Source organism: Lepidochelys olivacea, assembly GCF_965140295.1.
Source record: "Lepidochelys olivacea isolate rLepOli2 genome assembly, chromosome: 7".
NCBI lineage: Eukaryota > Metazoa > Chordata > Testudines > Cheloniidae > Lepidochelys > Lepidochelys olivacea.
In genome coordinates, this window is record NC_140417.1 from 33023370 (window position 1) to 33047738 (window position 24369).

The 24369-nt window shown below is 59.0% G+C and overlaps 1 protein-coding gene across 20 annotated transcripts in view; it reads right to left on the reverse strand.

The window, feature by feature from the left end:
- NRXN2 (neurexin 2) overlaps positions 1 to 24369 on the reverse strand; it is a 249736-nt gene that overhangs the window by 84782 nt on the left and 140585 nt on the right. Inside the window, exon 1 of one of the 20 annotated variants that reach the window (XM_084633521.1) lies at positions 22763 to 23727. The exons of 17 other annotated variants lie outside the window; for them this stretch is intronic. In XM_084633521.1, the coding sequence (XP_084489647.1) occupies positions 22763 to 22976 (214 nt within the window). In that variant the 5' untranslated portion in view covers positions 22977 to 23727. Of the gene's footprint in view, positions 1 to 22762; positions 23728 to 24369 lie in introns of those variants that run through there. 2 more of the 20 variants (XM_084633522.1, XM_084633524.1) reach the window with 2 other exon arrangements.

The window sequence follows — 24369 nt, forward strand, 5'->3', positions numbered from 1 at the left end:
CTGCCTTCCCCAGGGAGTCACACTGATCCCCCAGCTGGGATGCTGGGAAACATATCCCCAGAGACTCACACCAATTCCCCTAGTCCCCCCACTGGGATGCCAGGGAACATACCCCCAGAGAGTCACACTGATCTCTCCTCCCCCACTGGAATGCTGGGGAATGCATTGTCCTCCCACCAGACCCTCCCTGCCCAACACATACTGGGGAACCCCCAGATGCTGGATATTCTCTCTCCTCACCCCTTATTCTGTTCTATTTCCAGTTCAAGGAGGAGGGCTCTAGTCAGTCAGGGGGCGGGGGCTGGGAATCAGGACTCCTGAGTTCTATCCCAGCCCCATGGCAGGAGTTACAGTGCAGCCTTTCACCAGGGGATACCATTAGTCCCATTTTACAGCAGGGGAAGCTGAGGGTCTAGGTGACTAGCCCCAGGGCACGTAGGAAGGCTGTGGCAGAGCAGGGACTTGAACCCTGCTTTGCTGAGTGCCCAGGCAGCGCACTAGCCTATCCTTCCAGCCACACATGCCCTGACCTCCGTTCAGTTAAACCTCTTTAGCCCCTTGCGTGGAAGCTCTCACTGTGAGTGTGGCTGATTGCCTGAACCCCATGCCTAAGTGACTCAAGCTCCATGAACCAAACCACATGCGAACCGAACGGAAAGCCTCTGTCCCCCAAGCTAGTCTCACAACCACAGCCACAACCAAACGCACATGCAGCCAGTCCAGGGGGAAGCCGTCTCTCCGGGAACGCTCCACTGGTGTCCTGCAACTGGGGCAGCTTGGCCTGCCCCTGAGGATCCTTCTGCTGGCATCTTCCTGGTTTAACGATGGGGCTGGCTCCCACCTGCAAATGTCCCTGTGCCATCTGACACTGAGGTTCGACTGCACGCACTGCTGTGCTGGTTTTCCCCCTCTGCAGGCAGATCAGGCCTATGTTAAACTGGTCTGGCATTGGGGGCCTTGTCTTCACTAGGAGAAAAGGGGCGTTCACTGGTGCGAGGGCCCACAAGGGACCACCCTAGCGCCACGGGCTCCGGGTGGGTCTGCACAGCACAGTTACTCAGGGATCTGCACTCAGGTCAGCCCAGCTCCAGTGAGGGCAGCCACATGGCACTGGAACATGCAGGCTGCTGCATAGCGGGTGCTAGGCCTTCTGGGGGCACAATCCATGGGTCTTGGCACTGCAGTGATGTGAATCTATGGGGGCTGTATTTGTGTGGGGAGTGAAGTTGTGTTAAGAGGGCTGTGTTGTGTGTGTGAGAAGGGGAGCTGTGTTAAGAGGGCTGTGTGTGCGTATGGGGGCTGTGTGTGGATAGAGATGCTGTGTTCAGGGAGGCCCTGTGTCTGTGTGTACCAGGGATGTTAATGGGGCTGTGTTAAGAGGAACTGTATATGTGAAGGGGGGGCTGAGGGGACCTGTGGCAGAACTTGTCTGTCCTTGCGGGGCAGGCAGGGGAATTGTGGGAAGGCACTGGAGAACCAGAGGCACTCCCATGGAGCTAGCCTGCATCCACGCTGCAGAGCAGTGGGCTGCGCAGGAGCTGGGCTCACTCCTGTGTCGCCTGTCTCTGGCCAGGCCAGCCCCACAGACAGGCAGGAGGGGTCTGTGCTGGACTCATGCTAGGGGCCCACGAGTTATAACTCGAGTGACCTGCAGCCTAGGCTAACTTGTGTCCAAACTCCCCTGGGAAGAACACCCCCTGCGGCAAGGAACTAGACTGGGTTAGTGGAACTGACACTACACTCCGTGTGGATGTTCCGGTGTGAGGAAGAAGCAGACTGGGCTGGGTCTGGCATAATCCCATTCCAAGTCAGGTTAAGCAGTGATGCCAGCCTGGCTGAGCTGGAAGAACCGTGTCCCTACGGCCCCGGGTTCAACAGAACTTGTTTGAAACCGAATCCTGGCCGGGCTATGTGTGGACAAACTCACCACCCTGGGGGACTGGTGCCCAGACAGGGGCTCTGGAGATCAGGGCGGTTTAGAAAGGTGGAGGGTCTGGACAGGGGGTTCTCCATCCCTCCCGCAACTGGGAGCCGGGAGCGGCCAGTCCCTTTAAAAGAAGAGAAAGAGGGAGGATTTCCAGCACAATTGCTCTTAGTAGAGGGGAGAATCCAGCAAATCCCTTAATCTGGCCAAGGAGCCTGGTATTGTTCTCAGAGGGGCCTGACCCTAAACAGCAGCCCTCCCAGAGGGACATGGTGCAGCCCCTGCTGTGCCTGGGACACAGCCTCAGGCGTGGGGGAGGGGGAGGGGTGAGGGGGAGGGCTACAGCAGGGACAGCACCCCCTCCACACACACACAGCCCCCAACACACAGCGCTGAACACACACACAGTCCCCCCACAACCCCCTCCACACACTCACAGCCCCCACACAACCTCCAGCATGCACACAGCCCCCCCACAACCTCCTACACACACACAGCCCCCCATAACTCCCAACACACACAGCCCCGAACACACACACAGCCCCCCAACCTCCTCCACACACACACACACAGCCCCCCACAACCCCAAACACAAACATACAGCCCTGAACACACACACAGCCCCCCCACATCCTCCTCCACACACACAACCTCCCACAACCTCCAAGACACGCACAGCCCCCACACTACTCTCAACACACACACAGCCCCTCCACACAGACAGCCCCAAATACACACACAGCCCGCCCACAACCCCCAACACACACACAAACACAGCCCCTACACAACCCCCTCCACACAGACAGCCCTGAACACACACACACACCCCACAACCTCCTCTGCACATACACAGCCCCCCCACAACCCCCTCCAGACACACACATAGCCCCCCCACAACCTCCTCCACACATACAGCCCCCCACAACCCCAACACACACACAGAGCCCCCCTACAACCCTCTCCACACACTCACAGCCCCCAAAACACAGCCCTGAACACACAGAGTCCCCACACAACCCACTCCACACACGCACAGCCCCTCCACTACCCCCTCCACACACACAGCCCCCCCACTACCCCTCCACACACACACACAGCCCCCACCACACACACAGCCCCCCCACAACCTCCTCCACACACACACAGCCCCCCCATAACTCCCAACACACACACACAACCCCCAAGATGCAGTCCTGAACACACACACAGTCCCCACAGAACCCCCTCCACACACACAGCCCCCCCACAACCTCCTCCGCACACACACAGCCCCCAACACACAGCCCTGAACACACAAACAGCCCCCACACAACCCCGTCCATACAAACAGCCCCAAACACACACAGCCCCCACACAACCCCCTCCACATACACACAGCCCTGAACACACACACAGCCCCCCCACAATCCCCTACACACACATACAATCTCCTCCACACACACACAGCCCCCTCACAACACCGTCCACACAGACAGCCCCAACACACACACAGCCACAAACACACACAGCTGCCATACAACCCCCTCTGCACACAGCCTCCTCCACACACAACCCCCCACAACCTCCTCCACATACACACAGCCCCCAACACACACACACAGCCCCCACACAACCCCCAACACACACACACAACTCCCAACACGCACACAGCCCCCTACACACACACACACACACACAGAGCTCTCTCCAAACACACAGCCCCCTCCATATGCATCCCCCAACACCCGCAGCTAGCTCCTTCCACGCAGTCCCCCCCACATCACCCAACACACACACAGCCCCCTCCACATCCAATTCCACACAGCCCCTTCCACACACATAAACACAGCCCAACAGCTAGTCCCCTTCCACATAGCCTCCCCACAGCTAGCCCCCAACACATGCACACAGCAGCCCCCCTCCACACACACAGCCCCCCCGCTAGGCTCCAGCACACACGCAGCAGCCCCCCTCCACACACACAGCCACCTCGACAACACACACAGCTCCCTATTCACACACTCCCAGCTACCCTCCCCCTAGCCTGGAGGGACCTGGAACTAACTGCCACCAACCAGGAACTAAAGCAATGGGTGGGGGGGGGGGGAGGCAGGGGCAGCATTCAGGGGTGTGTGTGTGTGTGTGGAAGAGTAACACTAGGAGACACAAAAGGTGGCATAATTGCCCTGGGAGCAGCACTGCTCAGCAAGCCCCTTTCTGCTGGGTGTCGATGCCTCAGGCCCGGTGTACCCGGCGGCGGAGCCAATGGGGCTAGACGTGAGCAAACCATCCAGCCAGCTGCACGGCCTTTCGGGGGTTAGCTGCAAACAGGGACGTGCTCACGGACAGAGGATGAGGAGAGGGGAAACACAACCAGGCAGGGGAAAGAAATTGCATTTCCAAGGTGTCTTAGAGGGCACCGGGAACTACGGGGAGAAAATACAAACTACAGAGCCGGCCAAGTGAGTGTCGAACCCAGTGAGCACAATTCCTCCTGACAAAGTGCTGAGACTCCCCAAGGGCTGGGCTCTCCCAAACCCCAAGCCTCAGCACGGGCCCTGCTTCTGCAGTTCCTTGCTTTTGTTTTCCAGCAAATGTGACTATTTTTCCTGTATTTGCTCTTCCTGCAATTTTTAATTCCAACAACAAATAAATAGACGCAGTCAGTCTCTGTGCAGCACCTGGAAGTGCTAATTGTGGTTTAGAGCAAGGGGCTGGGAGCCAACATTCCTGGGTTGTATCCCAAGCTTTGGGAAGGGAATGAGGTTTGGTGGGTTACAGCAGGGGGGCTGGGAGCCAGGACTTCTGGGCGGGGAGTGGGGTCCAGGGATCAGAATAGGGGGATTGGGAGCCAGGACTCCTGGACTCTATCCCTGGCTCTGGAAGAGGAGTGGTCTCTGCTGGGTTCTTGGGTTTTATCTTCAGCTCTAGGAGGGAAGTGGTGTTGAGTGGTTACAGCCTGGGGGGCACGTCCCTCCCCTCCCAGAACTCGGGATAGAGCCCAGGAGTTCTTTCCCAGTCCCTACTCCCTTCCTGTTACAGTCAGGGCATGTGCCCCATAATTCTTCCCGGGCTGTCACTCCTCGCCATGGCTGGACTGGGGGTGACACGCGATAAGAGGAAGAGGAGGAAAGCAGAGCCAATGGGTCCCCCAGCCTGCCACGGCGCCTGGGCCAGCAGGGGACCTGGCACAGCACTGAGAGGATAAGACAGAGTGGTAGCTGTGCACTGCAGCCAGCCAGCCAGTCCCCAGACACTGAGCCATGGGCGCTAAGGAGGGGAAGTTTAACGGGATTAGGCACGCTTTCGCAGCCAGCCAAAGCAATTGCTCTCAGGGACGCCCTGTCATCTGGAGTTGGCGCAACGTTGTTCCTTTCACACTAGGTGGGCATGTAGCCTGGGCAAAACCATGACTGGCTGCCATGTCAGCTTGAGGGAACAGGCTGAGCTGCCTGCTGCCGAGTCTTTGTGCCAGGTCAGAGGGGACCTAGGGTGTGGGCTGAGCATCTCCTAGGGAGGATTTCAGCTTCAGCAAGCCACCCCCAACCCCAACGTGATGGGGCAAGGAAGTTTGGGCTGTAACCTGCTCCTGCAGCACAATCGGGTGGGGGTAAGAGCAGAGCCATGGGGTAGGACAGCCCTGCTGGGTAAGGCACCCAACAAAGGAGTGGGGGGAGGGTGGCCTCAGCAACCACTGGACATGTGAGTTTTGGGTCTACAGGCACACTTTGAGTAAGGATCGGGAGATTCTGTATGAATGCATGGGGGAGACAGGGCATCACTAGAAACCACTCCCCTCCCAGAGCTGAGATACCATCCAGGAGTCCTGGCTCCCAGCCCCCTCCCAGGGCTGGGGAATAGAACCCAGGAGTCCTGCCCCCCACCCCCATCTCACCCACTAGATTCCACTCCCAGGGCAGAGAATAGAGCCCAGAAGTCCTGGCTCCCACTCCAATGCCCTAAGTATTGGGCTATGCTGTGTCGCACACAGGGGAGTTGATCCCCAGGGCTGTGAGGAAAGGATGTGGCTGATGAGGAGCAGCTCCTTGGCTGTGTGTAAAGCCAGTCCCAGGCAGGGCAGCGCAGACAGCACCAAAGGCTCTCTGTGCCGGTGTCTCTGTCCGTGCACCAAACACAATCTAGGTCACTGTGAATCCCAGCCCCTCAGAAATCAGCGCATGCCAACGCCAGCCTCCCACCTGCTGCACGGCTCTGGGCTCAGCCAGCCGACCAGAGGGAGCCTTCCAGCGTGTGTGTGAGGGCGCATGGGGATGTGTGTGAGAGACAGGGAGAAAGAGTGCATATCCATGAGCATGTATCTCCTTGAGTGTGTGGAAGAGAAAATGTCAGTGTGTGCGAGTGCGTGTATCTCTGTGTATGTGTGAGAGCACGTTTGTATCTCTGCGTGTGTGTGCATCTCCGTGCACCTCCCTGTGGCTATATCTCCATGTGCGTGTGAGTATGCATGTCTGTGCACCTCTCTGTGTGTGTCTGCATGTGTGTTTCTCATGGCAGCGCTGGGGCAGGATGCCCATCTGTGTCCATTCTTTGAAGGATCCTTGGGAGTCTAGAGAGGAAGGGCCTAGTGAGGTGTCCTTGGCAGTGAAAAGTCCTGCTCCCCGCACCCCGCCCGGCACAGGAATCACTGATCAAAGCCGCCAGAGATGGCTTAGGGGGCACGAATCAGAACCAGGGCCCAGCCTGCGCAGTGCCGAGAGCGCCAGGGGAGATGTGGGCAGGAGGAGGGCTGGAGAATGGAGAGACACAACGGAAAGGTTGGCTCAGGGGTCAGACTATAGCAGGGGAATATGATGGTAGTCCTGTGCCAGGATCAGGGCTACAGTGTGCGGATGTTCCTGTGCCACCATCATGTCTCTGGCTCTGGGGGACATGGTTGTGTCCCCGAGCCGGGATCAGGTCTATAGCAGGGGATGGGATGTGGTTGTCACCCCACACCACGAGCAGGTCTATAGCAGCAGGGGACAGGGGGTTGTCTACCCACACCACGAGCAGGTCTATAACGGGCGGGTGGGGGGACCGGCAGCTGTCTCCCCACAGCACAAGCAGGTCTATAGTGGGGGGGACGGGACAGGCGGCTGTCTCCCCACACCACGAGCAGGTCTATAGCTGGGGGGACAGGGGGTTCTCTCCCCACACCACGAGCAGGTCTATAGGAGCGGGGGACGGGGGTTGTCTACCCACACCACGAGCAGGTCTATAACGGGCGGGTGGGGGGACCAGCGGTTGTCTCCCCACACCACGAGCAGGTCTATAATGGGTGGGGGGGGACAGGCGGTTGTCTCCCCACACCACGAGCAGGTCTATAGCGGGGAGGGGGACAGGCGGCTGTCTCCCCACACCACAAACAGGTCTATAGCAGCAGGAGACAGGCGGTTGTCTCCCCACACAAAGAGCAGGTCTATAGTAGGGGAGACAGGCGGTTGTCTCCCCACACCACAAGCAGGTCTATAGCGAGGGGGGACAAGCGGCTGTCTCCCCACACAACAAGCAGGTCTATAGCCGGGGGGGGGTGGGGAGAGGGGCGACAGGTGGTTGCCTCCCCACACCACGAGCAGGTCTATAGCGGGGGGGACAGGCGGTTGTCTCCCCACACCACGAGCAGGTCTATAGTGGGTGTGGGGGGGGAGGATGAGGACCGGCGGCTGTCTCCCCACACCATGAGCAGGTCTATAGTGGGGCGGGGGGACCGACGGTTGTCTCCCCACACCACAAGCAGGTCCATAGCGGTGGGGGACAGGCGGTTGTCTCCCCACACCACGAGCAGGTCTATAGCGGCGGGGGACAGGCGGCTGTCTCCCCACACCACGACCAGGTCTATAGCGGCGGGGGACAGGCGGCTGTCTCCCCACACCATAAGCAGGTCTATAGCAAGGGGGGACCGGCGGTTGTCTCCCCACAGCACGAGCAGGTCTATAGCTGGGGGGGAACAGGCGGCTGTCTCCCCACACCACGAGCAGGTCTATAGTGGGCGGGGGGGGGGGAGAGGACGAGGACTGGTGGCTGTCTCCCCACACCACGAGCAGGTATATAGCAGGGGTGAGGGGACAGGCGCTTGTGGCTGTCTCCCCACACCACGAGCAGGTCTATAGCGGGGGGCGTGACAGGTAGTTGTCTCCCCACACTACAAACAGGTCTATAGTGAGGGCCGACCAGCGGTTGTCTCTCCACACCACGAGCAGGTCTATAGCGGCGGGGGGGGGGGCGGGGGGAGGATGAGGACTGGTGGCTGTAACCCCACACCACGAGCAGGTCTATAGCGGACAAGGGGGGACTGGCGGCTGTCTCCCCACACTATGAGCAGGTCTATAGTGGGGGGAGGACCGGTGGCTGTCTCCCCACACCACGAGCAGGTCTATAGCGGCGGGGGACCGGCGGTTGCCTCCCCACACAAAGAGCAGCCTCCCCACACAAAGAGCAGGTCTATAACGGGGGGGACGGACAGGCAGCTGTATCCCGACACCACGAGCAGGTCTATAGCGGTGGGGCACAGGCGCTTGTCTCCCCACACCACGAGCAGGTCTATAGAAAGGGGGGACCGGCAGCTGTCTCCCCACACCACGAGCAGGTCTATAGCTAGGGGCAACCGGCGGTTGTCTCCTCACATGACGAGCAGGTCTATAACGGGTGGGGGAGACAGGCGGTTGTCTCCCCACACCACGAGCAGGTCTATAGCGGGGGGCGTGACAGGTGGTTGTCTCCCCACACTACAAACAGGTCTATAGTGAGGGCCGACCAGCGGTTGTCTCTCCACACCACGAGCAGGTCTATAGCGGACGGGGGGGACTGGCGGCTGTCTCCCCACACTATGAGCAGGTCTATAGTGGGGGGAGGAGGACCGGTGGCTGTCTCCCCACACCACGAGCAGGTCTATAGCGGCGGGGGACCGGCGGTTGCCTCCCCACACAAAGAGCAGGTCTATAACGGGGGGGGGACGGACAGGCAGCTGTATCCCGACACCACGAGCAGGTCTATAGCGGTGGGACACAGGCGCTTGTCTCCCCACACCACGAGCAGGTCTATAGAAAGGGGGGACCGGCAGCTGTCTCCCCACAGCGCGAGCAGGTCTATAGCGGGGGGGGGGGGAGACAGGCAGCTGTCTCCCCACACCACAAACAGGTCTATAGCAGCAGGGGACGGGCGGTTGCCTCCCCACACAAAGAGCAGGTCTATAACGGGGGGACGGACAGGCAGCTGTATCCCGACACCACGAGCAGGTCTATAGAAAGGGGGGACCAGCAGCTGTCTCCCCACAGCGCGAGCAGGTCTATAGTGGGGGTGGGAGACAGGCGGCTGTCTCCCCACACCACAAACAGGCCTATAGCAGCGGGGGACAGGCAGTTGTCTCCCCACGCAAAGAGCAGGTCTATAGCCGGGGGAGGGCGACAGGCGGCTGTCTCCCCACACCACGCGAGCAGGTCTATAGCGGGGGGGGGAGGGCGGACCGGTGGTTGTCTTCCCACACCACGAGCAGGTATATAGCAGGGGTGGGAGGACAGGAGCTTGTCTCCCCACACCACGAGCAGGTCTATAGTGGGGGGGACAGACGGCTGTCTCCCCACACCATAAGCAGGTCTATAGCGGGTGGGGGGACAGGCAGTTTTCTCCCCACACCACGAGCAGGTCTCTTGCAGGGAGACAGGGACAAGCGGTTGTCTCCCACCCACGAGTAGGTCTATAGCAGGAGAATGCCGTTGCCTCTGCGCCAGGTCTACAGTGGGGGACGTAGTTGTGTCCCCCAGGCAGGATCAGGGCTCTCGCAAGGGCTGAGTTCAGTACAGGGAGCTCGTGGCTCCTTGGCTCCAGGGAAGCGGTGCAGCCAGCCAACCAATCCTTTCTGCTCCAGTTGTTTCACTGTGCGAAGCCAAAGCCTTGGAAGACTCTAGACCCGCACTCCATTTCATCCCCTTGTGCAGACAGGCGGCTGTGCTGGGGCCATGAGACACCCCCAGCTGGCTGCAGCTCCCCCAGCTGCACAGCTTCCCCCTCCCTGGAACAGCTCAGCCCTGCCCCCAGCCCACCTTTGATCCCTGCGGAGCACAGCTGCTTGGGCAAAGCCTGCAGCGCATCTCATTTCCCTTGCAAATCACAGGCCTAAGCAAAAGCACCTAATATCCCTCCTGTAATTACCTGGCTTAGAGAGGCGTTTGTGCTGGAAATGTCAATAGAAGTGGCAGGCACTCCGGGCTCATATCTCTCCCCGGTGGGGCCAGCTGGTCAGCCCCTAATCCCACCCCCCATCCATTCACTCTCTGTGTGAAAGGGAGGAAGAGCTAGTGCAGGATCCATATGCTGAGAGCAAGGCAGGGCAGCATGTGGACAGGGTGGGTGTGCAAATGGCCAGGGAAGCTAGTGCGCGTGTGAAAGAGAAAGGCAGACACACACGCATGCACCAGGCCAACCCCCACAGGTGCATAACAATGCACACACAAAGTACTAGCCCCTCCAGGCACGCACACACCTGGTGTAGCACACACACGCACTATCACACGTACACAGAGTAACACACACACACACACACACAGAGGGTGTAGCGCACACATCACAGACACAGGGTGTAACACACATAGGAACTATCACACACACACACACTCATGGTATAGCACACACATGCACACCCATGATAAGCTCACACATACCAAAGCCCCATGACAGTCCTTGCAGGGACCTGACCCTGAGTACCTGGCACTGCAGTTATCTGCTGCCCTGCAAACACTGTGAAAAAGACACCTTGTGTTTGAGGGGGGCTCCCCAGTTGCTAGCCAGGAGGTTCCCATAATACTTTGTCTACAGGCGACATCACATCCATTTAATGTACACTGGGGGACAGGGTCTGGAAAATGCAGCCTAGAATCTGGCCTGAGGGGCTGGGGGCAGGTTCGGCCTGGGGTGATTGGCTACAGGGTGTGTGGCTGGGGCTGGATGGAGAGATAAACAGATGCCATACGGCCCCAGCAGGGCTGCGGTTGGAGCGAGCTGTGGGGGGCTGCGATCCATTTGTGGGCTCTCCAAGGGGAGGCCAGCAGCCAAGGCGAGGTGGGGGGGACCCACATGCCCAGGGATTCCAGGCCAGCTCCAGCCTCCACTGCAGCTAATTGTCTGGGAAATGACCCATTAGAGGCAGCACAAGGACATTAGGTCTCATTAGTCTAGTCCTGCTCAGAATAACTGCTGCCGCCATATGTGGAGGGGGGCAGAGACTGCACCTCTCTCTAGCCCCATGTTGGGGGGCATCTCCACCTGCCCTCCCAGCATCCCAGTCTGCTGGGGGTCATCTCCTGGGAACAAATGTCCCACATAGCCTCTGCCGCCCAACCCTTCCTCTCTCCCGCTTTTCAGCCCACGCCCCCTCCTGCCCCGAAAACCAGCCTGTGCACTTGGAGCACAATAATTGGGTCTCTGCTCTCAAACCCACAACTCTGCTGTCTGTCCCCAGCCCCAGCTACCAGCCCCACCAGCCTCTGCTCCCAGGCCTCCCCAGCCACTGCCCCCTACAACCCCAGCTACCAGCCTCCCCATCACTGTGCCCCCAGGCCTCCCCAGCCACTGTCCCCACAGCCCCAGCTACCAGCCCCCCCATCACTGTCCCCCCAGGCCTCCCCAGCCACTGCTCCCACCCCAGTCCCCTCAGTCACTGCCCCCCCACAGCCCCCACTACCAGCCCCCAGACTCTGCCCCCTCAACTTCCAGGCTCACCATGGACTCCCCACACACTGCTCCCTCCCCATGATTCCCCCCAGCCACTGGGTCCCCTCCTGCTCCCTCATTGGGTCCCCATGGACCCCCCTACTGCAATCCCCATACCTCACAGACACCTGCAGCCACCAAGCTCCCCACCATCCCAGAACCTAGGCCCACAATGGACACTCAGCCACTCCCCCCCCACCCACGAGCCATCCCCAAACCACTGGGCTCCTCCTCACTGCTCCTTACTTGGGCCCCACAAACACTGGGGCTCCCGCCTCCCCAGGCTCCCTGAGCCACCAAGATCTCCCCTCCCCACAGGCTCCCAGAGCCTCCCACCCCTGAGATCGCTGCTCTCCGTAGCCCCCCGGATTCTCCGGCCACCAGGACCACCTGTCTCTGGGCCCCCGCAGCCATGTCTCTCTCTCTGCCCTTCTGAGCTAGAGGGGAGGGAGGCCACTAATGAGCCCCAGAGCTCCCATCACTGCAGTACTCCTGAATCTCTGCCGTTTCCATGGCAACCCTAATACCCAGTGCCCTCCCTCCACCAGCCGGATGCCTGCCCTCCGTGAGAAGGATGCCTGCCCTCCAGATGAGAAGGGGGGTTTAACCCCTTGCATGCTGCAGCTTCCCACCTGAGGGACAATGGCTGCAAGGGCTGCACAGGAGGGGGTGTTCAACACTCACCCTCCTGCTACCCGTATTACAGACGCAATGCAGCCAATGGGCCCATCCAGCTGGGATCCCTTCTGCCCTCCTCCCCCCCTCCCCAGCTCAGACCTATGGGCCCATCCAGCCTGGCCACCCTCTTCCCCACCACCCCTCCAGCTCAGCCATCCAGCCTGGGATCCCCTCTCCGCTCAGTGCTAACATAGCCTGGAGACGGAACACCCTCCCACCCCCCAGCACAGGACAATCCCTGGCTGGAGGCAGGCCTTTCTTCCTGACCCCAGCTCTCATGTCCCTGCCCAGTAACCCCTGTGCTGGTCAGAGTGGCTGCAGGGGAACCAGAAACATGGAGCACACAAACACAGACACCGCTTCCCAGAGGTGCTGGAACTAGGGGTGCTGAGGGGGCTGCTGCACCCCCTGGCTTGAAGTGGGTTCCATTATATCCAGGGTTTGCAGTTTTGTTTAATGGCTCAGTGCCCCCGCTATACAAACTGTTCCAATGCCACCTCCAGCCATTGGGGTGAAACACTGCACCTCGCACCCAGTCCCTTGAGGCTGGACTAGGGGCCAAAGGCCCCAGCTCCTGTCCCCCACCCCCTGAGCCAGCCAGTCCCCTGCCTTGGGGGTGGGTCCCAGAGGCCCCTGTGCCCTTCTCTGTAGAATGCCCTCTGTCACAAGCCCGGGCCTGTTGCACATGCACACACACACACGTGCACACACACGCGTGTGCCCCCTTATGGATCCTCTCACCCAAGAGAGTTCAGCTCTCAAACAAACAGCTCTTTACAACAAACTGTATTTACGCCTCATAAGGCTGGGAAGAGCAGCCTAATAAATTCCCCTCCCGTGTATTGCAGCCAGTCGGACGAAGCTGACGCTCGCTCTCTCTGTTCATCTCCCCCCCGCCCCAATTCCCAGGGAAATCACTTTCGCTCGGCCCCAGAATTCAATTGCGCTGTGTCTATCGGAAACGCACGCGCTCCCCGTGTCATACTTCATGAATTACAGAGTGCTCTCCCTTCACGCCAGAGAGATTCGGTGCACAGATCCACCCTCCCTCTGCCCCTTCCCTCCCTCCCCCCCAGTGCTACTCTGGGATTGCAGTTGCAGCTACGAAATTACTGACTTTAGGGCAACATCTCATGGCATCTCCCAATGCCCCAACGCATCAGCCCCAGGGGCCCATCCAGCCTGGTATCCCCTGCCCCCACCTCCCCAGGTCAGCCCCAGAGGCCCATCCAGCCTGGCATCCTCCCTGTCAGCAGACGTCAATATGGGTGCTTCTGAGAAAGAATGCTTAATTTTCGGATCCCTGGGAAACACCACACGGGAGGGGGCAAGGCTCCTTTCTGAGTGCTGGAGATGATCCCCCAGTGCCCTGAAGCCTGGATTCAATTACACCAGTGCCAACACCTGGCATCTCACTAAGCCAGGCCAGCTAGCAGAGGCTGTGCTGGGAGTCATGAGTCTATCCCCTGCTGTGGAAGGGCAGTGGGTCTAGTATCTAGAGCTGGGAGTCAGGACTCCTGGGTTCTAGCCCCAGCTGTGGGAGGGCAGTGGGTTTAGTGCCTAGAGCTGGGGCCCAGGACTCAGAGGCTCTTTTCACAGCTCTGTAGCTACAACTTCCTTCCCAGGGGCTTATAGACTCTTCAATGGTTACCAAGTCTGGAGCTGGGCTCAGCTCCACAGTGATGGGCATCTCAGAAGTAGAACAGAAGCTGGCCTTTGGCTGGAGATAGATAGCAGGTAGATGATGGAGGTCGATGGAGAAGTACAAAGCCCATGGCATATTGGGCCCCATGGAGCTGCACGCTCACTAGCTCTGTGGGATGCAGGGCCTGTGAGGGTCTCAGGTTAGCTGGGGCTCTGGACAGTGACCCTGGCCTCCATGAGCCACAGCGAGCCACGTGGGGAGCAGCAATTAATTAATAAAGCCATCTGTGCGTGAGGCCCATAAATCGTTGGGCTTCTGTAACCTGGAGCAGGACATACCGTAAATAGTGTCACGGTGCCATAACCATGGGCCCGAGCCGGGGCTGTGTTGATTAGCATATTAAACTGCATGCTTGAGTAATAATTAACGAGCGGTTTAATGCCATAAATCGCCTGCTGGCTGGGAATTCAGGGAGGCCACCAACTGTTTGCCAGAGGGATGGAAAGCAGGGCAACTGTCCTGCCAAGGATGGAGCAGACACCCAGATCCTACCCACTAATGAGCCTGGCCTCCTGCTGTAACCACTAGAGACCCCTCCCAGAATTGGAATAGAACCCAGGAATCCTGGCTCCCACTAGTCCCCACTCCCCTCGTAGAGCCAGGGACAGAACCAGGAGTCCTGACTCTCAGATCCTCCACCTCCTAGACTTGCAGTACATTCCCTCATTCCCTCCTGTGTCCCCCCACACACCCCACAGATTTGCAGTACTTTCCCCTATTCCCTCCTGTGTCATACCCCCACCATACCCCAAGGCAGCAGGGTCATGCTTTCCAGGATTGTGTCCCCAGCCAGCTGTCAGGGCCTCTGTCCCTTGGATTCTGTGCGTGTCCAGTGAGCCAGGACGGACAAACCAAAGTTCCCTGTCCCCCACCGGGGAGGAATCTGTCCTTGCTTTGATGTGCGCCTGCAAACCCTGCCTCCCCCTGCTCTCCCTGCTGGATACTGCAGGCTCAGCATCTGCCTGCTCGCTGGGGGAATTCGAGGGGCTGCTCTGCCAGAGCTTAATGACAGAAGAGCAGACAAGGGAGAGGGGCACGTTGGCATGGCCAAGGAGATCCTCGCCTCCCTCTGTCTCCATCTTGGGGCAAGAGGGGTCTGGGGATCCCACATCTGCATTATGGGGAAAGTAGATGAGGAATGAAAGAGTGAGAGGACAGGAGAGAGCGGGGAGGTGGAAATGGAGGAGAGGAGGCAAGGTGGGGGGAGGGGAAGGGAGAGAAGGGGAGGGAATGAAAGGAAGAAGGAGAACAAGAGGAGAAGGAGACAAAGAAGGAAGCCAAGGTGGGACGGAGAAGAGGGACTGGGGGAGGGGAAGGAAAATGGCAGAGAAAGGGAGGCAGCGAAGAAAGAAGAATGTGAAAGTGAGGTAAGAGAAAAGGGCAGAAGAAAAGGGGAAGAGAGAGATGGAGACAAAGGAGTGACAGAGAGAGGGAAGGGAAAAAGAGAAAGGAGAGAGAGAAATCCTTGCAGAGATAGTGGAATGGGAGGAGGGGCAGCACCTGTCCTGCACACCCCACAAGGCCCCCATAAGGTGAGGGGAGGGGTTGCTCCATGCCATTAATCATGCACAGCTGGCAAGGTGTCATGGGTCTGAAGGCTATATTGGGGGGAGATGATCTTAATCCCACACTCACCTCCCACGGCCTGGATGAGCCAAGGAACCGAGCACAAACCCGACAGGTTAGACACACCTCCTTGCAGCACAGCGCCCCCCCATGCTGGGGCCAGCACTGGCCTAGAGGAGACTTCCCCCTAGTGAGCTGCCTCACCCCCTAGTGCCATGCTGGGGCACTGGGGTCAGAACTGACTCTGAGCGGACAGCACCCCCTCCATCCCTCCCTCCCTTCACCTCAGCACTGACCCACCTGGGAGAGTGCTGGGGGGGGGGTCTCCCATCCAAGCCCCGAACAAGGCCCCAGGCTGCTTAGCACAGACTCCCACCTGGTCAGGCTCTCAGGCCCTTTCAGCACCAGGGCCAGCAGCTCCAGCACCGCTGGCAGCCAAGGGAGAGAGAGCAGACCTCGGCTGCAGATCCCCATGCTCAGAGCCCCCCTGCTTCACTTGGCCACAACTGCAGCTGTGGAGGGGGAGGGGGGCTAAGGGGGCAAGCAAAGCTGCAGGCAAAATCCACTGCCAAGCACTGTCTTCCTGAGTAACTGAATCCCCCTTGGCTCTGCAGAGACCTGCCCAGGCCTTTCACTCCCAGCCAGGCAGAGATGCTGGCAGCATGGGGGCACCCACACTGTCAGGGGCAGCTAAGAGTGGGAGCTGTTTCCTCCAAAGAGATGCTAGAGGAAGAGCCACCATGGGCAGGCTGGAAGCCCCCCACAAGAGCACCTCCTTTCACACTAGGTCAGAGCAGTTACCCACTGCTCACATCGAGCCCATGCCCAGGGGGGACTGGAGGACCCCTTGTACAGTCAGGTCATGGTGGGGCTGTCTGGGTCCTGAGCACACACACCCTGCTGACCTGGCTAATCCAAGTTGAGCTCATCACTAGGCCTAGGCCCAGGCCTGGCTCATTAGCTAACAGGGGTAGGGGCCTGGCTCAAGATGGACAGAGACTGGAATAATAGCAACACTGAAACGGCCAGGACCAGGGGATAGAACCCTGGAGTCTTGGCCCCCCTAGCCCCAATCCTGTCCACCAGACCCCACTCCTTTCCCCTCCTCACATAGGAGATAATCCTGCCGCCTGGACAGGGGGAACTGACTGCAGTAATCAGAGAGGCAGGAAGTGGGGCCCTCTGGACATGATGGAGAAGGCCAGGTGTGTGGGGATCTGGGGGGATGCTGGCAGGACACCCCTATGTGGGTGGTCCTAACCCGATGCCCCACTCTCCACAGGCTATCCGTGGGCAGGGGTGGGGGTTCAGTGCTCCCAGCAGCCACCAAGCACCAATTAGCCAGCTGGGCAGCCCAGGTGTTACATATTGTGCAAGGCGGGGAGAGCTACCTACTTACCACGACAGGCAGCCCCCCCTCCCAAGCTGGTCTCTTTTTCATCCCTTCCTTCATCTCCATGCCCCCCCACCCCACCATCTTCAACAGGATGTAAAGCCAAGCACTAAAGAAACCACATAATCCATTCCCAGAGACTAGGGGAACCTACCCCTTCCCCCAATGGCACAGCCCCCCCTCACCAGTACCCACCCCCCATCAGCTGTGAGCACACACCAGCTTCTAGGGATCCAGGGGGTCAAGGATGGGGGGGTCCAGCAACCAACAGGAAGTGTTTTAGTGGTGGGGATGGGAGCCAGGACTCCTGGGTTCTATCCCCAGCTCTGGGAGGGGGGTGAGATCAGGTGGGTCAGAGGAGGCGGGACTGGGTTCTATCCCTGGATCTAGTAGGGCAAGTCCCTTCCACTCTCTGTGCCTCAGTTTCTTCCTCTGTACAATGGAGTTATTGATACCTATCCCCCCGCCGGTGGGTGTGAGTTAGCTCTTCGGAGCCCTCTCTGATCCCCAAAGCAGGAAGGAGTGATGGGGGGGGGGAATTCGCCCTGAGTGTAATGCTGCCCTCCAAGCATCAATGTCTCACTCTGTCACCTGGGACCATCCCATCCCCACACATGTGGGGCAGGGGCTAGATAGCTGACAGGGTGTTGCATGATTGGGGGGATTGTGTTTGGAAAAGGCAGCTAGTGCTTCCACCCCCAAGACTCATTTCACTCCCCCAGCGCTCCCCCACACTCCTCCCTCCCCCATGCTCCCCTAACACTCACCCCCCATCCCCACACCTGACTCCAGCGCTCCCCCATACTCCCCCCCAGTGCTCCCCTCACCCCCAAACGTGACTCCAGCACTCCCCACACACCCCCTCCAGTGCTTCCCTCAACCCCATCCCCACACCTGACTCCAGCGCTCCCCCCATTCCCCCCTGCCCAGTGCTCCCCTCACATGCCCCCCATCCCCACACCTGACCCCAGCACTTACCCCCTCTGCCCACACACTCCCCCTCTCCCCACAGCCAGAGTGGGGCCGGGCACAGCTGGCACAACCCCCCACAAACCCATGCTTCAGCTCACTTGCTCAGAGAGTGCTAAGGTTTGGGGGCACTGCCCTGGGAATGGGCGGAATCGTGCTCAGGGGAAGGAACAATTGCCCTGGGGGATGGATGCTTTGGGGGCAGAGGGGAATGAGAGGAGTTTGCAACGGCTCAGCTGATGGTGAGTGGGGCTGAAATGGATGCTAATGTGTGGGAGGGATACTGGCCAGGAAGAGCAGGGGGTTCCCCCAACCCCAATCCACATTCCAAGTGCATGAGCGTTCAGGCAGGCAACTAGCACCATGTGGGGCATAGAGACCCCTGGACACATGAGCGGAGTTTGTTCAGGGTCAGTGCAGCAGCCATCAGTGCCCCCACCCGTTTGAGATCTGAGATGAGTGTGCCAGGCTCAGCTAGGGCACCCAGTACAGATGACACATTGATGGCAGGGCCCTCCCCGCTTTCCTCCCCCTACCCACAACACGAGTTTGCCGGGGCTCAGGTATGGAACAGACCAAAGGGGATGCATTGACAACAGGACCCTCCCCGCCGTTCCCACCCCCTCACCCATAACACACATTTTTCAGGGCTCAGCAAAAGTGCCAAGGAACCCACAATACAGCTCTCCACCCTCAAAATCTGAGACAGGTTTGCCAGGACTCAGCTATACAGACCAGAGGGGATGCATTGACCCCAAGACCCACACCTAACCTGTGATACAAGTTTGCTAGGGCTCAGCTGGCAATGCCAGCAGGGCAGGGATGAGCTGAAAAGTTGACCAGGTACAAGAAGCTCTCTTCATGACACTCCAGATGACCAGCAATGCCTGGCTGGGGTCCCTCCCCTGCCCTTCCTGAAACCAGTGGGGGGTTGGGAACAGGGATGGGAGGGAGGAGGGATATGGGGTGTGTGTGGAATTCCAGGAGTGGAGGAGAAGGGTGAGATCAGAAGAGGGAAGGAACACTAGGGGAGGGGAGCAGGATTCATCAATGACAGGAAGGACTGGAGAGATACATGGGGAGATGGAGCCACTGGGGAGAAGGGAGGAGGAGATACTGGGAGGGGAAAGAGGGTCGGATACTGGGGGATGCACTGTGAGGGGAGGGTGAGGAAGAGGAGATCCGATGGGGGCAGAGGGAGGGAGGTATCTTGAGTGGAGGGAGGGGAGGGGAGGAAGGGGATACCAAGATGGGAGGGGATACTAGGAAGAGGAATGCACTGTGAGGGGAAGAGGGAGAGAGGGGACACAGGGAGGGAAGAGGGGAGGTGGGGATACTGAGGAGAGAGACCATGAGGAGCAGGATTGCATACCATATGGGGAAGGAGGGAGGGATACCAGTAGGTGAGGGGGCCTCACCTACTTTGCGTGCTGCAGGTAAGGAAGGGAGTGTGGTAAATGGCAAGAGGCACTATGTGTGGGAGGAGGAAGGAGGGATACCATGGAGGAAGGGAGCTGCTCAATTACCATGCCCACTGCAGGTGAGGAAAGGTGTGTGGTGGATGGCAGAGGATGCTGTGTGGGGGAGGAGGGGATACCAACAAGGGCGGAGGAAGTGGATAGCAGAGGGGATACCAGGGAGGAGGGGTCCTCACCTACCATGGCTGCCATGGGTGAAGAAGGGTATGTGTCCGAGGGTTATGGGCAATGTGCAGGAGATAGAAAGGAGGGGATACCAAAGAAGGTTATGGAGGGGTGGGGACAGAGGGGATACCGGAGAGGATACCAGGGAAGATTATGGGGGGAAAAGGAGGAAGGGATACAGGAAGGGATACCAGGGAAGGTTATGGCGGGGGGGAAGAAGGAGGGAAATACCAGAGAGAATACCAGGGAAGGTTATGGGGTGCAGGGGAAAAAGGAGGGGATACCAGAGGAAGGAAGAGTCTCTGCCATGGATACCATGGGTGAGGAAAGGTGTGCAGTTGATGGCAATGGGCACTGTGCAGGGGGTTGGATGGTACGTGGAGGAGGCAGAAGAGCATACAGGGGGAAGAAGAGGACATCAGTGAGGGAGGAAGGAGGGGATAACGGAAGAAAGGAAAACTCCCCCTTACTGTGGCCACCATAGGAGAGGAAGGGCCTATGGTTGACGGCGATGGGCACTGTGTGGGTGCTCGGAAGGAGGAGATACTGGGGGATATCAAGGGAGGAAGGATGGTATGGGGAGGAGGGAGAAGGCTATACTGGGGGATACCAGGGGAAGGAGGGATATCAGAGGGGAGGGTGGAGGAGATACCAGAAGAAGAGAAGGGTCCCTACTTACTGGGACCACTATGAGTGAGGAAGGGGATGTGACTGACAGCAATGGGCACCATGAGAAATCTGGGAAGGAGAGGATACCAGGGAGGGAGGAGGGAATATTGGGGGAAATATGGATACTGGGGAGAGAGGAAGGAAAACTAGGGATGGAGGAGGAGGAGGAGGAAAACAGGGAGATGGGGATATTGGGGAAACAAGGGATACTCTTGGATACTGAGGAAAGAAGAGGGAATACAGGGGAGGGAAGAAGACATACCAGGGGAAGAGTAGGAGAGAGAGGAAAGGATATCTGGTGGGTATGGGGGGAGGGAGTAGGGGATACAGGGAAGGAGGAGATACTGGGGAAGAAACAGGGGAGGGAGAAGGGCACACAAGGTGGCTATGGGGAGAGGATAAAGAATACCAAGGAAAGAGTAGATAACCAGGGGAAGAGCAGGGGAGGGAGGAGGGATACCTGGTGGATATGGGGAGAAGAGGGCATACTGTGGAGGGAGGAGGGGATACTGAGGAAGGATCAGGGGAGGGAGAAGGCAATACCTGGAGAATATGGGGGACAGAATGGAATATCGGGGGGCGGGAATACCTGGGGAAGAGTAGGGGAGGGAGAAGGGCACATCAGGTGCACATGAGCGGGAGAATAGAGAATATCGAGGAAGGACTAGGTAAAGGAGTAGGGGATACTGGGGGGAAGGAGGAGAGGGATGAGAGGTACCTGGTGGACATGGGGAGGAGTAGGGGATACCAGGGGAGGAAGAAAGGGATACTGGGAAGGAGGGGCTACTGAGGAAGGAAGAGGGGAGGGAGGCAGGGATATCTGGATATTGAGGGAGTAGGGGATACCAGGGGAGGAGGAGGGGGGAGAGAGGTGGTTATTGGGGGACTATGGTATACCAGGGGAGGAGGATGGAGGAGGGCGGCGGGAATACCTGGTGGATATTGGGGGAGTAGGGGATACCAGGGGAGGAGGAGGGGGGAGAGAGGTGGATATTGGGGGAGTAGGGGATACCAGAGGAGGAGGGAAAGGAGGAGGAGATACCTGGTGGATATTGGGGGAGTAGGGGATACCGGGGGAGGAGGAGGGGAGAGAGAGGCAGAGATACCTGGTGGATATTGGGGGAGTAGGGGATACCAGGGGAGGAGGAGGGGAGAGAGAGGCAGAGATACCTGGTGGATATTGGGGGACTATGGTATACCAGGGGAGGAGGATGGAGGAGGGCGGCGGGAATACCTGGTGGATATTGGGGGAGTAGGGGATACCAGGGGAGGAGGAGGGGAGAGAGAGGTGGATATTGGGGGAGAAGGGAATACCTGGGAAGGGATGAGGAGGGAGGGGTACCTGGTGGATATGGGGGGAGTAGGGGATACCAGGGGATGAGGAGGGAGGGGTACCTGGTGGATATGGGGGGAGTAGGGGATACCTGGGAAGGGATGAGGAGGGAGGGGTACCTGGTGGATATGGGGGGAGAAGGGGATACCTGGGAAGGGATGAGGAGGGAGGGGTACCTGGTGGATATGGGGGGAGAAGGGGATACCTGGGAAGGGATGAGGAGGGAGGGGTACCTGGTGGATATGGGGGGAGTAGGGGATACCAGGGGATGAGGAGGGAGGGGTACCTGGTGGATATGGGGGGAGAAGGGAATACCTGGGAAGGGATGAGGAGGGAGGGGTACCTGGTGGATATGGGGGAAGAAGGGGATACCTGGGAAGGGATGAGGAGGGAGGGGTACCTGGTGGATATTGGGGGAGAAGGGGATACCTGGGAAGGGATGAGGAGGGAGGGGTACCTGGTGGATACGGGGGGAGTAGGGGATACCAGGGGAGGAGGAGGGAGGGGTACCTGGTGGATACGGGGGACAGTAGGAGATGCTGGGGAGGGAGTTGGGACACTGGGGAGGGAGAGGCGATATTGGAAGGGAAGAGGGGATACCAGGGGAGGAGGAGGGGAGAGAGAGGCAGAGATACCTGGTGGATACGGGGGGAGAAGGGGATACCTGGGAAGGGATGAGGACGGAGGGGTACCTGGTGGATATGGGGGGAGTAGGGGATACCTGGGAAGGGATGAGGAGGGAGGGGTACCTGGTGGATACGGGGGGAGTAGGGGATACCTGGGAAGGGATGAGGAGGGAGGGGTACCTGGTGGATACGGGGGGAGAAGGGGATACCTGGGAAGGGATGAGGAGGGAGGGGTACCTGGTGGATACGGGGGGAGAAGGGGATACCTGGGAAGGGATGAGGAGGGAGGGGTACCTGGTGGATATGGGGGGAGTAGGGGATACCTGGGAAGGGATGAGGAGGGAGGGGTACCTGGTGGATATGGGGGGAGTAGGGGATACCTGGGAAGGGATGAGGAGGGAGGGGTACCTGGTGGATACGGGGGGAGAAGGGGATACCAGGGGAGGAGGAGGGAGGGGTACCTGGTGGATACGGGGGACAGTAGGAGATGCTGGGGAGGGAGTTGGGACACTGGGGAGGGAGAGGCGATATTGGAAGGGAAGAGGGGGTAGCTGGGGAAGGTCCCCACTTACCGTGGCCGCCACGGGTGAGGAAGGGGGTGCGGTTGATGGCGATGGGCACCGTGCCGTGCTTGTTGTGGAAGTGGTGCACGTGGTGTGTGGTGCTGAGGCTGGAGGACACTCGTGCTGCCCCAGCTGGCCCAGCCAGAGCCGCCAGAGCCGCAGCCACGAGCACAGCCCATGGTGCCCCCTGCCCTGCGCCCCCACCCCTGCTCCTCCTCCTCATGGCGCAGGGCGCCGGGGAGGGGCAGGTGGCCCCCAGGGGAGTCACGGTGTCAGATCCCAGGCACGACGCCGTCCATACCGCGGGTTTGCTCACCGATGGGAGAAAGACCCCTCCCAAATCACCAAAAATCCACCTGGCAAAAAACACCGAAAAGTGTGTGTAGGGGGGGGGGAATGAAAAATTGTTAACCCCCCCGTCCAAAAAAAAAATCCAAAGTGGTAAAAAAATAAACTCCGGGGTCAGATCCACGGATGGATGGCAGACGGCTCAGGACTCCTCTCCTCTCCTCCCCCACCTCCACTTCCACACTCCTTGATTCACAGAGAAGTCCCCATCCTTCAGTATCCGGCGGCAGCACTGTACATCCAGCTTCCCCTGGGAGGGGAGGACGGGAGTGGGACGAGGCGGGTGGGGAAGCATCAAAGGGTCCCCAACATCCAGGGGAAAGAGGAATGAGAGAAAAAAGCCAGAGGACTAGTGCAAAAAAAAAAAATTGAATAAATGAGGAAAGGATGGGTTTCAATTAGAGTTGTGCATCATCCTTCAAGGGGGGCAGGATGGAGGGATGGAGACAGATAGGAGAAGGAAGAGAAGAAAATAAACAAATGAAAAAAGGCAAGGGAAGGATGTGAAGAGGAAAAAAGCCTTTGAATTCAGGGCAGGGACATGGAGCCGAGGAGGCGTCAGGGCAAGCGATGGCTGGGGCGAAGGATTGCCGATGGAGGGGGCCGGCGAAGGAGAGATGGGGGTAAGAATTGCAGATGGAGGGGGGCTGGCGAAGGAGAAGAATGAAAAGGATGAAGGCGAAGGCAGTGCACCGAGAGAGAGAGCGAGAGGGGGGAGCCGAGTGGAATGGCACAGCGCTCGCTGGAGTGTGCTGCAGAGGAGAGGGACGGCTAGAAGGAGGGAGCGAAGAAGGGGGGTCGGCGGAGGGAGGGGAGGGGGGAGGACCAGAGCACCGAATCGCTCTGAAATCTAATGACAGCGTTTCCAAGCTCCTTAATTCATTGCACCTGGCACCCCCCCCCCCAAGGCTCCTGAATTACTGAGGCGCCCCCGCCCCCCAGCCCTCCTTGCTTTCAAAGGGAGGGAGAGCTTGTGAGATCTCTTTACAGATGCACCTCTCTCCTCCCTGATCTCTTTCTCGCTCCCTAGCTCTCCTCCATCTTCAATTCTTCCCCCAACCCCTAGCAGCAGCAGCAGCCGTGGGCTGGAGTCCACCCCCTAGACCTTCACCCCCTCCCTGAGACCAGAACCGACCCCCTGTATCTTCGTTGCTTCCCATTCTGGATCCCCACCCCTTTGCCTTTTGGGCAAGGTTGGGATGCAACCTACAGACTGAGTCCAGGCACAATATACCCCCAATGCCTGATTACTTACCCACTCGCCCCTC